General features: G+C 46.8%; 1 protein-coding gene across 2 annotated transcripts in view; it reads left to right on the top strand.

Annotated features, from left to right (window-relative positions):
• Positions 1 to 5,378: 5,378 nt before the first annotated feature.
• The window catches only part of GNAO1 (G protein subunit alpha o1), a 139,623-nt gene continuing 127,526 nt past the window's right edge, over positions 5,379 to 17,475 (top strand). The window contains exons 1-2 of one of the 2 annotated variants that reach the window (XM_033070160.1): positions 5,379 to 5,937; positions 6,017 to 6,059. In XM_033070160.1, coding sequence (XP_032926051.1) covers positions 5,820 to 5,937; positions 6,017 to 6,059 — 161 coding nt within the window. In that variant the 5' untranslated portion in view covers positions 5,379 to 5,819. The remainder of the gene's footprint in view (positions 5,938 to 6,016; positions 6,060 to 17,475) is intronic. The other variant, XM_033070158.1, reaches the window with a different exon arrangement.

A 17,475-nucleotide genomic window follows, 5' to 3' on the forward strand; every position in this document is an offset into this window, starting at 1 on the left:
GTACTGATTTCCTCTCAATTATCAGAAGCAAAACAGTTAATCATTTTGCTTCGAAATTTTTTTGTAGGCCTACAAGTCTTTTAACCACCGTGTCTCCCTGAACCAATAGAAAATGGAAAACACTTGACACTGCAATGGCTCCTTAGAGCTGTGAGTTGAAAGTCATTGCAGAAAAGAGATAGAAACTCACACCACATTAAGAGGTGACAAGTTCTTTCTCACTTTGAGAAACCATTACTTGGGACTCTCTGAAAACTTAGGTAATGTCCTGTTTCAGGCCACACAAAAAATATCTTTTCACAATAAGTAGTAGAAACCTTGAATTTTATATTTTAAAAAACTTTGTTGTGTAGAAACTGATGTGGATTCTCAAGAAATCATTGGTTTGAACCACAGTACTGAGCAGTGTTTTCATTCAGCTGCTGTCTTCTGAGACTGGCAGACAGACCAGCCCCAGGACCTCCTCCAGCCCTGGTACATGCAGTTCTCCTCAGCTTCCCCTGCAGATCTTCTCTCTGGCATTTGTTACTTTGCCCAGAACACATCCCATTCTTCCCTCTGTGGCATGACAGACCTGAACAGAAAACTTTCTAAGGTTAGTTCCAAATGCTTTGAAGGCAAGCTGTTGTATCTCTCTGCCATGCAAATGTGTTAACCCCATAAGCCCTAGCCCAAAAACTTCACTCAGCTCCAAGACAGGAGCTGTCAGTAACTCCCAGTACTGTAGTTATCATTGTCCATCCAGACAAGCATGAAAAACTAACAACAAAAGTAGGTTTTTCAGCATTTCTCTAGACTTCATCAGGCTGTCCAACTTACTTCTTGACATATTCTTATTGACAGGTCACTTTTTCTTTTACCCTTGGTGTCTCATTCTTGTCTTATAGCAAATTTCCCACACAATAAATCCATCCTAGACTGTCTCTTCCTTTAGCATTCATCTCTGCTTCTCCAAATCACTAGTCAAATTCTAAGGTGCTTCCTCATTTGATTTGCTGGAGCAGAACACATTTATGGGGTATGGAGTGAGTAAGAGTGAAGTAAGGATATTTGCAATTTAACCTAGTATCTGTGCATTTCATTAATCCTTCCTCCATCAACCACTTAACCTTTATGGGTGTTCTTATTGCCTCTCATTGTATTGATTTCTGTCCATTTCTGCAATTTAGTGAGATCATGCAGTATTTTAAACCTGTCTTCCACTGCATAACTAGGTTTAGCTGGGGGGTAATTGACATCAATTTAAAGAATGAAAAATTAGGCTGAATATCCGGGGAAAACTTCCTAATGGTGAGATCTGCTAGAATGCATCGCTATCTCTCCGTGGGATTGGTGGCTGTTCCATTAGCATGTACATTAAAACCACACTGAAGGAATATAAGATTATAGATTGGACAGAACAATCCTGAAGTAGGAGGGGAAAGACAAGCTGCAAAGCTCTGCACATCATTTTGGGCTTGTCCCACTCCCTCCTCAAACCACCCACCAGTTCTCTGAGGATGTGCTGATCCCACAATATCAACTAATTACAAGGATGGAACCAATGTGGTATTCCCTAATACTGTTGCAACCTCAGTTTTGGTGGTGGGAGTGTCGTGGTAACTACAAGATTCTCAAGGCCCATGGAGCAGTTTTCTCACCCCTCTTTACTACCTCCTGGCAAGTTGTGGGAACAAACATTCCAGTAAGATCTGTTGCAATAGGAAAAGGAGTCATGTTTTACACTAGAAGGGGGTAGATTTAAATTAGATATAAGGAAGAAATGATTGATTTTGAGGGGGGTGAAGCATTACAGGTTCCCAGAGAGGTGATGAATGCTCCATTCCTGGAAACATGTAAGGCAAGACTGGGGAGAGCCCTGAGCAACGTGGTCCAGTTGAAGTTGTCCCTGTTCACTGCGGAGGGGTTGGACTAGATGGCTTTGAAAAGTCCCTCCCACCCCAAACTGTTCTGTGATTGTAGGAAGAAAGCCAGAGCACTCTGCAAACCCTTGAGCTGGGTAGCAGAGCCCAGGATGGTGATGTGTGCTGGAGGTCTGGAAGGACCCAGGATTAGACAACACACAAGAGATCACAAAGTTATCCTCTACCCCACAACATCACTTTGGCAGAGTCTTTTTCAATGGCATCCATCAGTTCTGTTACCATCCTTCACTTTAAAAGAAATTACTATCTGATTAACTTTTCTAGAACAGTATTTGAAAACTGATTGCAGAAAGAAGCTGGGCTTTGCTGAGGCACAGATCAAATACAGGAGAACAAAGATTCCTGCTTAAAATACACTGCTGACTCCTAGCAGTCTGAGTAGAAACAAGCAAGTTCTTTATGCACCTCGATGAAATAGTTTAAATTGCAGGAATAGCCAGAAAGTTCGTTCCTCCTCTCCACCTTTAATGGAGAGGTTCTTTCATTTACAAGGGGAAAAAAAGAAGCCTATTTTCATCTGAAGTTGTTACTACCAGCAACCACTTTTTATTAAAAGAGGACTTCTGTCAGCTCCTGAAAAAGGGAAATCTCTTTTTCAGTAACAAAACCCAATATATTTATCTCAAAAGCCAAGTAGGCTGGAATGCATTTTGTTTGGTGGAGGAGGCAATCTTTTTTCTTTCAGGTTCTTGAAATTCATCTGCCATGAATAAGCAGATTTTTTTAAAAAATGAAATTTCCCTCCAAGAAAATTTTGAAAGAAACATTTCCACCAGCTCTGCTCAGTTAGCAGCAGCAAAAAAAATGGCTCAGAAATGGCTCAATTTCACAGCTGCTCCCCTGAATTTTTCTGAGAGCTGAGAGAGCAAGGAGAAGATTTGCCCATTTCTGATTTTCCCTTAAGAAATAAATTAGCAGATTATTGTGTAGCAATGGGGATGTTCATGGGACAAAGGGCTGACTGCAGACTCCACACTGGTCAAGAAGAAGAGAAATAATTTTCTCCATGGCAGGAGTCTCAGGCTACAAATTTGTCAGATAACGAGTAGCCAGAGGCTGATACAAAAGACTAATTCTCTTAGTAAAACCCTTGGAGAGTTTCCCAATATGAGTCCAAGGCTGGCAAGCTGCTGGAGGAGATGGGAAGAAAATGCAGTCATCTCATGAGGACACTGCCTCTGGATTTCTTCATTGTGATTTTCTAGACGGCACTTTTCATAATTCCCTCTGGCTAGAACCATTGAAATGAAACTTATTGATCGAAATTCTGATCCTATTGATTTTACACATGAGATTTGTGCGAATATGAAAGAGCAGGAACTGCTCTGTAACCGCACCCATCTCCATTTATTCCCTGCTGAGCACATGCTGTAGGCTTGCTTGTCCATCTCAATCCCCTGAGCTTCCAGAAATAAACTACCCAAAATTCAAATATATTGCACCTATTAGCTCACAAATATGTAGTAAATATTATTGGTCCTTGAATACACTGAGTTACCTTTTGCTTTCTTTTGTCTGCTTTTCTTTCATAAGCCCTCTTTACCTCATTAACCACATCCTGTTTTTCCTTTTCATTTCAGAGGTGAGGGAAAATGGGAAGAACATGTTCCATGGGGAAGAAGAGATAGGAAACAGCACTGGAAGAAGATGATGGTTGCCTGGAAGGAAAGTGCCTGCAGCTTTATGCTTAAAATACTCTAAGTGCTATTAGAAATTATATTTCTGCCCCTAAGGAAATGGTCCTGGATATGGGATCTGGTGAACTCAGGACAGCAGGAAAGATGATGACAGAGGAGGCAGTGATCAGAGGTCCCAAGTGGAAAGCCAACACAGTGTTAGCATATGGTCACCCACAGCCAACAGCACTCACAGCAGCCCCCTGCCTTCCCCCAGCCCCTGTGGGCAGCCCTGCATTTCCCTCCCACAGCTCAGGGATGCTCCTGTCAAGCCTCCTGTAGCTGGGTGCTTTTTGGCAGAGACGTGGAGTGGCTTTTAGAGGCAAAATCAGCAGCCTCAGCATTCAAATCCACTCCCAAACAACCAAACCTCCCTTTGCAGATTTCTTGTTTACTGAAATGGTGGGTGTCCTTTCCATGGATCAGGCAGCAAGCCTTGATTATCTTCATTTTAGTTTGATGCATTTTGCCTTGCTGTGCTCAACACTTCCTTCTTTCCTCTCTAATCTTTTTATAGCTAGATTGTCACATATCAATCAATGTTATGGATTAAAGTCGAGTATATTGTGACTTGTCTGGGCCTGTAGGAAAGCATTTTAAACAAAGTTCTATTTATTTTATTTTCTCCATTGACACTTGTTTTCTTCTCTCTTTTCCAGACTTGTGAAACAGCAAAACCTGCCAGGAAAATTGTGGGACTTTAATTCACTAGAATTCTTAAATCATTGTTAGATGTCATGAAATGGTTATGAAAAGAAGGTGGGTCATCTGGTGAGGTCTGTGACTGCAGCACAAAAACCCAAACCATCTGTTAATTACACTGATGGAAAACATAATCCAGCACGGTGGTGAAACCTGATGCTTTGCATGGAGCATGTAAACGATTCACGTTGCAAGTGTTGATCAAAGTGCCTGAGCTGTGACGAGCCCCCTAAGGGCTCCCGGCAGGTCAGGCCACATTGCGGGGTGGGGGCAGGAGCAGGGTGTGGGGGCAGGAGCTGTGGGGTCCCTCAGGGCCCAGGGGAGCCACGGGCACACAGAGCTGTCCCATCCCCAGGCACTCAGCCCTGAACTGCTGGGCCAGGCCACAGAACCGTGACGTGTCCTGAGATGGAAGCGACCCACAAGGATCATCAAGCCCAACTCCTAACCCTGAACAAGACAGCCCCAAGAGTCACACCATGTGCCTGAGAGCCTTGACAAAATGCTTCTTGAACTCTGCCAGGCTTGGTGCTGTGATCACTGCCCTGGGGGGCCTCTTCCAGGGCGCAGGCATGCTCTGGGGGAAGAACCTTTTCCTAATATCCAACCTAATTCTCCCCCGGCACAGCTCCAGCCCTTCCCTCAGGTCTTGTCACAGCAAGAAGAGATCGGTGCAGCCCCTCCACTGCCCCTCCTGAGGAAGCTGCAGCCCACGATGAGCTCTGCCCTCAATCTCCTCACGCTGAACAAGCCAAGCGCCCTCAGCCCCTCCTCGAATGGCTTCAGCTCTAGACCCTGCACTAAGGCAGACCCCAGCTCTGAGTCACCGGGAACAGGGGGTAGCAGCCCGAGCCACGGCCTCTCCCGTCCGGGGAAAAGCCGGGAACAGCCGGAGCGAGGGGACGGGCACCGGGACGGCGATCCCGGTCCGTGCCGGGCGGGCCCCGCCGCGGGCAGCGGGAGCGGCAGCGGGGCCGGGCGGGGCCGCCCCGAGCATGCGCGAGCCGCGCGCGTCACGGGCGAGGCCGGCGGGAGCGCGCAGCCCGGCGCGCCCCCGCGCTCCCTCCTCCCTCCCGCCGCCGCCGCCGCTCCCGCGCCTCCATTCGGCTCCGCCGCCGCCCGCCGAGGAGGGGACAGCGACAGCCGGGAGCACGGGAGAGGGACGGACCCTCCCCCGCCGCCAACCCGCTTCCTCCTCCTTCTCCTCCACCTCCTCCCCCGCCTCCGCCTCCGCCTCCCGGCCGGGAAGAGCTCGCCGTGCCCGCTGCAGCCCCGCTGGATGCACTGAGCGCTCGGGCGCGGGGAGAGAGGGGCAGGAGGGAGCCGGGAGCCCCGCCGCGGAGGCGCTGCGCTACCCGGAGCCTTACGGCCATTTGCTTTAATTCTTTTATTGCCCCCCGGCCGCCTCCTCCTCTCTGCCCGCAGGAGCCAGCCGAGGCGGCGGGGGCTGCATCCCCCCTCCCCCCCTTTTTTTTTTTTTTTTAATTTTTTTTTTTTTTAAATTGTCATCGCCGCCATGGGATGTACCCTGAGTGCTGAGGAAAGAGCCGCCCTGGAGCGGAGCAAGGCCATCGAGAAGAACCTGAAGGAGGACGGGATCAGCGCGGCCAAAGACGTGAAACTCCTCCTGCTCGGTGAGAACCCGCCGGTCGCCCCCCCATCGCCCCCCTCCTCCTCCCCCGTGCTTATCCCACCTCATCTCTCTTCCAACAGGAGCCGGAGAGTCGGGAAAAAGCACCATCGTGAAGCAAATGAAGTAAGTCCCGCGAGGGGAGCGAGTGAGCGGCGGTGCGGGGCGGGAGAGCGGGGCGGGGGCTCGCGGAGGTGAGCGAGGGCCGCGGGCGCCATGTTTACCTGAGGGGACCGCGCAGGCACAGCGCGGCGGGGCCGCCGCCGCTCCCGGCGCTGTCCAGGGCCCGCTGGTGCTGAAGCGGCGCCCCGCGGCCTCGCCCCCGGCGGCGGCGGAGGGAGGCGGGCAGCCCACCTTCCCCTCCGCGCAGATGGCCCCGCGAAGCGAACCGTTGTCACTTAAGCTTAACGTCGGGGTGTTATCTGCCGGCTCTGCGGATTTAAAGCAAGGCTTCCTATCACTGAAAGCCCCTTTTATTGAGCTGGTACCTTCTCCTTTTAATTAATGAATGACGTGCTTTGGCCACTCATTCAAACCTCTCCTGCTCTGGGATCCGGGTGTCCCTATGGTACTCGCGCTGCTCCTCGCTGGGGCTTCCCACACCCTCTTCCTGTGTTTAATTAGATGTAACCGTGTAATAAACAGCAGTGAAAAATCCCACCGCAAGGTCTCTTCCAAGCATCCCCGTGGCTCGTGTAAATGCAACCCGTAGGAAAGCAGGTGCAGGGAAGGCTAATAGGGGTGGAGGTACACCCGTGGTGCGACTATTCTTCCTCCACCCTTTTTTTTTTTTTTTAAATTAAAATACGATGAAATACCCCTTCCTCCCACCGCTACAAACATGACGGGCTGCTTGGAGGCGGGCGCCATCACGGAACGAGCCTGGGCGCTGGTTCAGGGTCTGGATTTCAGCTGGGAGCGGTTGCCGCTTTGCGATGCTGGTGCTTGCAGAGGGATCCGTGGCTGGGAGGGGCCCCCCCGGGACCGGGGTTGCTTAGCGAGGGGAACAGGCTCGGAGATGGGTGTGGATGGGGCGCGGGGAGCGGGGTGCGGGTCCCGGCGCGGGGATCCGGGGCCGACGGGCGGGTCCCGGCGCGGTTCAGGCGGCTGGCGCTGGACAGCGCCCGGCGGGGCTCGGCCGGCGCTGCGGGCCCCTCCGGCACCGCGCGGCTCCTCCCGGCGGCGGCCGCGCCGCGCTCCGCTGCCTCCGGAGCGGACGGGGAGAAACCTGAGGGGCTCCGGGATAGCCCAAGGGGCCCGCGCCCCTCGCAGGCTGCTGCCCTGAGCTCCCGTAGCCGCCCCGGTGTGCGTGTGTGTGTGAGTGTGTGTGGATGTGGGTGTGTGCGTGAGTGTGAATGCGTGAGCGTGAGTGTGTGAATGTGGGTGTGCATGTGCGCGTGCATGTGCGTGCACCACGGGGGCAGATCGGGGCCTTCAGCCCAGCTCCCCTCCAGGCAGGGCGGTTTAGCGGGTGACCCGGATATTTCTGTATCAACTCTGTGGCCGCTGTGCCCACCCCTCGGGGGTTCAATGAAACCATCATCCCCGCCTGAGGCAGTGCTTTTCCCAAGGCGCTGCGGGGCTGGGAGGTCTCACCGTGAGGAGACTCGCCTCCAGTGGTGTCCGTGGCTTTCGTCACTGACGTTTGTGTACCCTACTTCTGTAGAGGCTCTGATTATCCCCTTTCACTGTTTGAAAGGGGGCTTTCCCCACTTCCACCCCCACAGTTTGATTTGGGTCTAGGGTGGGGTGGGTTTGGTTTGCTCTCGTTTGTGTGCAAAAGGTGGATCAGGAGACATGTCGCTGCAGATGACCAATAAATTATTTAATCTCTAGGAACTGCTTCTGCAGAAGCATGCTGGAATGGCGGGCGGTGGGTTTTAGTTGAAGGGAGAGGCTGGAGGAACTACAACAGCAGGGTGCACACGTAGAGCCCATAGGCAAGGAGGGCAGGCAGTGACCACACTGGCCACACAATAAATGAGCAATCACTCTTGTTTTCCAAAGAGCAAAGCTCTTGTTTTTTGAAGCAAATCACATTAAGATAATAACCTGTTTGCTGGACTAGATTGGTATATTGAGGACTGAAATATACCCATTGTGTGTGTATATATATATACACACACGCATTTTGTTAAAACGACTCAAAGTAAGGCATGCTAAGCTTGCAGCTTTGTACCTGATATGAAAATGTCAAGGAAGCTGCTGTGGTGGATGAGCTTATAGTGCTGGAAATTGGGAGGCATCCATGAGTGTGGAAACTCCAGTGGAGTGTGCGGAGGCTGGGGTGGGGACAGCGGTGTTGCCATGAGCACGGCAGCAGCATCTGGGGAGAGGCGCGCAGCCGCGGGCGCTGGGGAGAGCGATGTGCAGGGAACAACGTGGGGAAACTAACATTGCTGAAAATTAATTTAAATATAATGTAGGCATTAGCATTTCACCTGGTCAAGCTCCATTAGACAGGCTTGCTGAGAACCTAATGAATTCTTAATAAAGATTAAATCGCATGTTCATTAGATTTTGATGAAAGACTGCTATTTTTTTTTAATACTGTATTATTGGTGTGCTTCTAGATAATAAATCTCATCTTCATGAATGGCTAAAGCAGCTTCACACTTGGTTATTGCCTTGAAAACAAGCACAGGAATCTGTAGACAGATTGGAGAATGCTAAGACAAAGGAACAGAGAGCAGACATTGTTACTTGGGACTAGAAGAGGTTATGCACAGCCCAGTTAACCCAGTTAATCCCTGAAATGTTAGGTACAGGAGAAGAAGTAGAAATTACAGTAATTTGAGAATGTAGCCAGGGTGGAGATAAGGATTTGTAAATTTAATTCAGGATTTTTTTGTGTGAAATATTTGGAGATACCTTTTAGCTGGTGAGTGGGGGTTATTGAGCAAGAAAAGAGGTGCTGGTGAATGACAGAGAGGTGGAACTGGAGTCTGGAATGTTCATCTCAAACAGTGGCACCACAGGCTAGGAATGACACTTTTCTTAGCACCCATGGTTGTTTTGACACCCTTAAGCCTTGTGCTTTGATTACTTCACCATGGCTGATTAATTTTGCTGTATTTTTTCACAACCAGTCCTGCAGTCCAGATACTTTTAGCCATGCCTCAAAATGAAGAGTGAGAGCCAAGCTAGTCAGAGAAACAGTCCTGAAAGGCATGGTTGTGCCATGCAAGCCAATGAGACTCCAGAGTGTGCCACAGCATTCAGAATCAGGTTGTGACCAGATTCTATTTTCACTCAGCTTAATCTAAAAACCATCTGTAACCAAGCAAAGCTGGGGCTTTCCTTTAAAATCCAAGCTAGAAGGTGAGAGTTACTGGACAAGAGAAATTCATCTTCCACTGACACCACCCTATCTCAGTAAATTCACAATGTAGGAGTGCAATGGATGTTAACATGTGTTAGATCTTACATATTCAAATAAATTTCAAGCACATGCAGAATTTGGAACTTACAATCTTCTTTTCTGGAATACCTAGATTGTGGGATGAAATTGAGACTGATGTTTTTCTAGGATTTTTTTTTTGGGGACTTGAAACTCTGGCGAATGTGCTTGTTCATCAAAAGCCCCAGTGGAGCAGGACACCAAGCATATCTCCATCTCTTAGTGCTTATCAGGACACTTAAATCCCTGCAACGGTCCAGTGGTGAGCAGGGTTGGACTGCTCGGCTGGGGACACCATCCGCTGCCATCGGCACAAGGCTTCCAGGGAATTCAGTGTTTAATTGTGCTTGCACAGAGAGGATGAGTTAGCTGGCATGGCTTCAAAAACAAGGTCCTGCCACCTACTCAGCAGCCACCGTTCTGGATGGTGAGCCAGGGCAGTATTTCACCTTCCCAAATGAGGGGTTAGCGATAGGTGTGGCATTCCGGAGGAGACGTGGCTTCACCTGCCCACAGGAAAAATCTTGCAGCTTGGGATTTGGTTTTGGATTTTGCTTTTGCAGAAGCAGCAGCTTCTGTCCCTTGCTGAGCTGGGTGCAGAGAGCTGGGTCCAGCTCCCTTTCATAAGATTCTGGAGCTTCCAGCCCTGCATGTCCTCCAGAGCAGCTATGTGCCACTTCACCAGAAACACTGGTAGTAACTCAGTTGATAAGCTTCTCTTCTGTGCCAGTTTTCACAAAAAGTTTTTTATGTTAAGTATGAGAAGGATGGAAATATACAATCAGGAGAAAAATACACTAGTGTACAGTGCTTATCTTGAAATATCTAGTCTCTTCTCCCCAACAGCCATCAGTCCCAACAGTCAGCTGATATATTGTTCTGACCTTTTTCAAAAAGCCCCTCAAAACAGCCCCAGGTTCTACTTGCTCTCTGGATAACCAAATTACTTATAATCTAATGAACTTCTTCAGTGAGAAGCGATCCCCGCCCACTGGTTTTACAGCAATTCGATGCCAAATGCCATTGAAATGAAATGATGTGTTGTGAACACCCACTTGAGTGCTCTTTGCTGCATGTCTGTGTCTCAAATCCGTAGTGATTTCACACTTGCAGCCCCTTCCCCCAGGAATGCTTCACCCCACAGGGGCTAACGGCGCAGAGTTGCTTTGCCTCTGCAGCATCTTCCCAGGGACAGAGCTGCAAACTGCATCTCCATGGTCTGTCCCACTGCCCAGCACAGCTCTTCTGCCCTGTGGCACTGGGTGCAGAGCCCCACTCAGCTCTGCTTCCATCTGGGAGCTGTTTGATCGTGGTGTGAGCTGGCAGCCCAGAGGCACGAACCTCACTAGAGCAGCAGGTCAGGCTGAGCCATCCTCATCCTTACTTGTCTCCTGCTGTTTTCCAGGATTTCTGTCATTTAAAGCCCAAAGTAGGGCAGTGACAGGCTGCACCTGGGCAGTATTTGAACTGGGTTTCAATAAGCAGGGCAAAGAGCTGCAGCCTTCCTGATGAAGTTGTGTCATTCTCCCAAGACCTGCCCCAGTGCCCTTTGCCCTGGGTGTGGATTTGGCACCACGCATGTGGCACACAGATCCCAGGAAGGAGGAAGTAGGCTCCAGTGGAGCTGTTTTGGCAGTGGAACCTGCAGTGAAACCAATAGCAAACTGCCTGCTGGGGCAGCTCTGGGATGTTGGGATGGCAGCTGGGCAGTGCATTACCTGCCCTGAGCAAGGCAGAGTCTCCTGCCAGGGTGTCAGAGATCAGCCCCGTGGGGGCTGCTGTAGGAGGGGGGCTCTCCCTGCACTGCATTTTTTTTCCCCACCTTCCCAGATGCTTTCTTGCATCTCTGGATGCTGTGGGTGTCATGTTCCACGCTCTGCAGTGGCATAGCACAGGCATTGCCCCTGAATCAAGCAAGAAGAATGAGAGCTGGGAACAGAGAAAAGTGAGGCTGTTAATTTTGGCTTGTAATTGCAAAGGGTAACCATGTTTTCAGCATTTATTTCCTTCCTCTTGGTTTTTTAATTGTGCCAAAACATTAACAACTATAGTTCCTTCTTTTATGTTTGAGGTTCTTGTTATTAGACTGAGAGAGATTTCAAAGAAAAGCAGTAACAATATTGGGAGGCAAGATGGAATACGTTTTGGGTTTGTGTTTTTTCTTTTTCCTTGACAGTTCTTAATTTGTTTCTTGTTTTAGGGACTCATAAAAGTAAAAATATCTTTCAGTGACAACAGTGAACTGCATAGCTTCTCCTCTTCCAACCCAGTTTTAAAACCTTAAAAGAAATTTGCCTGTCATATTCTGACATGACACATCTAGTCCTGTTGGAAATGTTTTAGCAATCTAATGAGATGAAAGCAGTTGTTTTAATGAGCTCAGAAGAAAGAGACAAATCTGCTGCACAAATGTAACCAGGGATCTGTTTTGTTTTATGGCTTAGCTAACCCAGAAGTTACAAGACACATTAGATTGACAAATAAATTAGATAACAAATGAAAGAAGGTTGCGGTTTTCCTCTTCAGTCTGCCCATTCCCATTTGTCAGGCATACAAATTCATATCTGATGTGAGTTCTCCAGGGTGCATACCTGGGGAATACAGGAAGGATAATAAAAATGGGTGAAGAATGAAAAAAAGACAGACAATGGAGGTCAAGGCACTGTTTGGCTCTTTTGTTTGGTCTGGTCAAGAGAAAGAGTGAAAGGAAGAAGTGTTTCACTGATGGCCAAGGCAGGAGCAGGTTGCTGGAGAGTAGGAGCCAAGCAGTCAGGAAGGTCTCACACCCATCATTACCCAGATTTCTTCAGTCCCCTTTCAGAGTTACAGCCTGCCTCTGCAAGTATCGAGATCTCTTGGTTACTCCTGGATCTGCAGGATACAAAATCACAACTGAGTGTTGAAGCTGGTGGATATGCAGCCAGAAAGCATGATGCTAGTGCAGGGTCCAAGAGCTCAATTTTGCAAACTCCTGCTCAGGTAGTGAAGAAGGCAAAAAGCTTTTCTGACAAGGCAGCAGCTGTACACAGTGCACAGGCAGACCCATCCTCTACAGTCTGAAGTCTGTGGTTACACCTGAGTGCAAATGAGTGTGAAAGATGGCATTTTGTCCTTTATTTATTATGTTGGTTTAAGGAGGAGCTCCAGCAGGTGAGAATTGCCAAAACCCCAAATTCAAGTGGCCAAATTTAAGAGTCTAGTTACTTTTCCTAGTGCTATTGCAAATCTGATATTTGTGGGTTTGTGTAGAGCCTGAAATTACTTCTGTGGAGCCTGGACTGACATGATGACTGGATTAGCTCTGGTTTCACGTGGTCTTTGCTTAGATGTGTATTTTGTTTTTGAAAGAAAACTTCTAGCTCTCCTCACTTCAGAGTAAAGTTAAAAAATAAATTACCTTATTCTAGCCTGAGTACTCAAGAATTGAGAGCAGAATAAAAAACATCCCAGATGGCAGTGAAGAAACCAAATACATCTCAATTTCTTGGTCACTTTTGAAGCCTGATACCTTTTAGCATTGGCGATATTGAAATCAGCAACCTCACTTTTTCCAAATCAATTTGATGCTGCTGACCCCAAATCCTCTCTTTGAGCTCACTGGACTTTGGGCCAAGTTCTTCCTACACTGAAGATGATATCTGTTCAATCTGTAGGTTTTATGAGATGTGATGAATTTCAAATGTTTGCATGACACTTGGTGGCATCCTGGATGTTGCTAAGATTCATTCACAAAAACAAAACCAGGAAAGAAAAAGATCCAGAAGGCATTGGCACATTAGACCTGCCACCATTTTTCTTGCCTTATTTTTTTTTTCTTTTTGTTCAGAGAGGGAAGTACTAATGATTTGTGCCACATATTTTCTAATGCTGAAGAAATGCTCTGCCTAATGTAAAAATCTCCCTAAACTGTTAATTGAATCATTCCCATTTTATTTTTAAGACCATTCAGGAAAATGACAGATGTAAGGGAGGTTGGAGGATTACAGTCCTGATTATAAGATGCTCTTAGGAATCTGCCTTAAATCAGAAAAGGCAAAAGGCTGAAAAATGTTACTGATGGTTTTCTAGTGCTGAGAAATAAGCAGAAAAAAAAGTATTTTAATCCAAAACTGAATCATTGTGTACTTACTGCGATATTAGAATAGAACTCTTAATGGAGGCATTTCTTAACTTACCAATAAAAATGCTTACTCTCCCCAGCTTTCATGTTAATTGAGAAAGAACTGAGGTGTGCCCTCAGAAAGGAGCCCAGGAAACTGTACTAAGCTGACACCATGCCTATTTTTCAATAGGCTAATCAATAAAGTTTTTGACATTGAAAGGGAAGGACTGGCAGAGCTGAAATTATTTTTCTTTATTTTTGGGCATGTCCTGCTTTGCTTGGTCACCAAAAATTATTTCAGTTCATCAGCAATCCTTTTATCTGAGTATAAAATCTGTAAGCTTAAAACAAAGGAGCTGGAATACACCAGCTTGAGAGAGAGACAAGAGGGATGGATAACACAGGGTCCTCCTGCAATATAATGAGTTTGGCTGTTAATAACCCTCCTCTCCCCATCAGGCCCATCTGGGGGGTCTTGTGTCCTCAGGAGCCAAAGACAATTTATCATCCATTCTATTTGTTACAGGATAACTTGTGCAGTCTTTCAGCAGAAATTCTGCTGGTTCATGTTGCAGGAGTTGCTAATGGGAAATGGTTGGGAGATGTTGATCCTAGTAAGTGCTTTGAGGTATGACCTCTGACAAAGCCCAGAGCTCTTGACTGACTGTGATTGAGGTGCTCCAGGAAAACTGGGAGCAGGTTTCAGCAGAAGCAGGATCCAATGCTGCTAGGAAATTTAGGGTTTGATAACAAGGAAATTGATTTTCTTCTCTTTGGCATTTGTCAGGCTAGCATAGGAATGGGGAGATCTGTGTTTGCATTGGGAGGCCATGAGGGATGTCTTCAGTTGAGTGGTTCAGCACCCTTTCACTTGTTCCAGAGAAGATATCCTCTTTAGAGAATTCATGACCCCAGTCTTACACCTTGGCAGAGAGGCTGGCAATGGACATTTTGTCTCTGTGCATGTCCCTCCTCTGAAAAAACCCCTCGAGTGCTTACAACAGTCTGAAAGGCAGAGCAGTGAGTCAACATGCTTTGAGATTCCAGCAGCTTCAGACTTGTATTAAATGCTCTTGTCTACAAGAGCATAATCAACAGCAACTTGTGCACACCATAACAGTCTGGTACAAGACTTGGAGTATTTCTTGGAGTATATCAGCTGGAAATCATTACAGAAGGGAATGAGATGAGAATGGGCCTCTATTGAGGAAAACATCACTTAAATGATAAAAATGTGTACTACCTCCTAGCAGAATTTGGTGGTTTATCCTCACCCTCTTAGAGCTGATTGGAGTTACTAGCTCTATTTTTAAAGCATTAAATAAAAGTGTATAGGAAAGGCTGAGTGCACAAAATGGATGTTAAGCAGAATTATCTAGGTAACAAATGAGAAGTTGTAGAGGTTGATTTCTGAAGCTGTGGTGTGTGCTATGTCACAGTGATACAGAGATGTTTCCTCACTGCCAGTACAGTGGTCCTTATTTATTACAGCTGGACCCCGCTGTAATCCAGCTCCTGCCTTTACAGCAAAGGAGGGAGAATATCTCATGTTGATGTCTCTCAATGAAATAGTCTCATGTATATATTTCTGGAGGAATTTTGTGTGGAACTGGTGCAGACCAGCTCTGGATCTCTTCAAAATTCATGGTGAGATCTTAAAACCACTTCCAGGGCACCACAATGTGGATCTGCATGCCCTAATTTCAGATTGCAGTAGCTCAGGCTATGTGAATTTGTCATCCTCTCCTGTGCTTCTAAATGGTTGGCATGGCAGGGCACGTGCTCCTCCACAGCATGAAGGTTTCTGCTCAGCTTCATCCACAGGAGGGAAATACCATCCTTGTAATGATTTTCAAATGTAACACAACCAGCTTGGCTTCTTAAGTAGTGCAGAACTGAGTATTTGATTCGGTATATTTTGGGAATATGTTTTTATTTACTCACAGTCTCTTTACATCTATAAGCAGTGTGAAAGGATGTTACAGCAGGGGTGGTTACAGGGTGGTTTAGCTTGTTGCAAATAAACCAGCTCTTTCCACTGGTCAAAGAGAGCTCTTACTACAGGGCCCTTGGGGAATAAGAAATCAGTCAGTCATTGCCAGGTTGGTGTGCTGATGCCCAGGTGATAGATACTCCTTCTCAAGGTTAGCTGGGGACCCCATCTCACCTCCTGTAAGTTCTAATATGCACAAATTTGTATCATTGGAATATCTGTACCCCCACCACAGACACTGCAGAGCCTTTACCATCACATTTTTTCAGTAACACCAGCACAAATCACTGGGATGAGGGAAAATTGTCATGATGTACATACACCTCATAAAGTCATCATAGTGTTCATTAATCACCAGTCACTCTTTGGTAATTAATTCTTCAGCCAAATTGGAAAAAATTTTCCACATGAATGAGAAGATGTTTACTTAATAAAGCAGAAAGCTCCCAGAAGCATGCCCTTGTTTTCCTCAATTTAGCGGTACAATAAATTTATATCCTCCTGCTTTTTACAGCTCAGGAGAAAAGCCACGGTGCTGTATCAACTTGTTGCTGTTGGTTTCTGTCCAGACAGTTCTTCAGCAGGAAACCTGATGCTGCTCAATGTGTGCATTTAAGATATTTAAATGGTAGATACACGATCTGATGGTCACGGTTTGTTATCTGCATCTCCCTGCGTGCCCTGAGCCCTTGTGAAACACTGGTAAGGAGGAACAGCAGAGTACAGTGCCAAATCCCAGCTCTAGGGTTGGCATTTCTCCAGCACTGACTGTTGGCATCAGGGTCACATTAGAAAAGAGGAAGGTTCCCCAATACCTTCCTCCTGGCAACAGCCTTGTGCTTAATAAGAATTCCCCTGGAAGCATGTTGCTGGGACCAGCCAGGTCTTACCTCTGCAGTGAGGTGGGATGTGCAGGAAAGAGGAAAGACAGTGATGGCACTGGGAAATCCAGGTACTGACAGCAAATCAAAATCTTGGTGTCTTCTGTGCTGATATTGATGTCTGTTCAGTGTCTTTCAGCATAGCTAATTATTAAAAGCATTCAACAGCTACAAATGTGAAGAGGAAAGAAACACTAAGAGAGCCCATAAATGGTAAAAAAGTAGTGATTAGTAATTTTAATATGGTTCAATAAATAATTCAGAATCTAGCCTTTTTCTATCTAAGTTTTTATTTATCTACTACTTCTGTTTGCTGATACTTTCAAGAAATCTATTTTAAATTCATATTTAGCTGAACAAATTATAAATTTTTTTCTACATGACAGAGCATGAAAATTGAATTATTACACTGGTTCTTTTAGTTCTGATCAGTGAGATCAAATAGTACTAATTTCCCCATCTGTGATCAAAGAAATAGGTGAGGCCTTCTGGCATAAACCAATGTATAGTATGCAGGATTAAATTTAAATTCTGATTTTGTTCACTACTCCTTCATGGTCTTTGAAATAGGTTTCGGAGTTTCCAGTAAAAAAAATTGGAAATAAATTCTTACAAAGTGTCTAGAACAATGATACAAACCCAGCCAAAGTGGTGTGTTTAAATTCTAGAGTAACGGGATAAATACACTGAGATTTTTAAACTACCAAGGTCATAACATTTTTGGTGGCTCCCTCGCTAACTTGGGTACACACTGGTGCAGCACAGAGCCTGTCTGAAGCTCTCAGACACATCCTGCTCAGTCTGTTCTCCAGGAGAATCCTCCTCATTCAGCAGAACCATTGTCTGGATGCTCCTGAGGACTCACTGTGCTTAACTCTCCTGTCGGTTTTCAGCAGCCCCACAGCTGTGTGACAGATGTACAGCTCAGCACTGCTGCAGCGAGGCCACAGCACTTACAGGGCTTCCCAGCCAGGGCTGCAGCTCATCTGGGTGGGTGAAGTTTAGGAGGTAGCTCACGTTTCATTCATGCTCAGACCCCAAACCCCAGAACAACTGAGTTTTCTGATACTGTGCACATCAAAATCAACGGGTTTGAACAGAGCTGGGTTAACACCTGAGCCTTGCTGAAGTCCACATCATCTCTGTTTGTGCTGATTGCCACCCAG

The sequence above is a fragment of the Catharus ustulatus genome, chromosome 11 (assembly GCF_009819885.2).
Source record: "Catharus ustulatus isolate bCatUst1 chromosome 11, bCatUst1.pri.v2, whole genome shotgun sequence".
Lineage (NCBI taxonomy): Eukaryota > Metazoa > Chordata > Aves > Passeriformes > Turdidae > Catharus > Catharus ustulatus.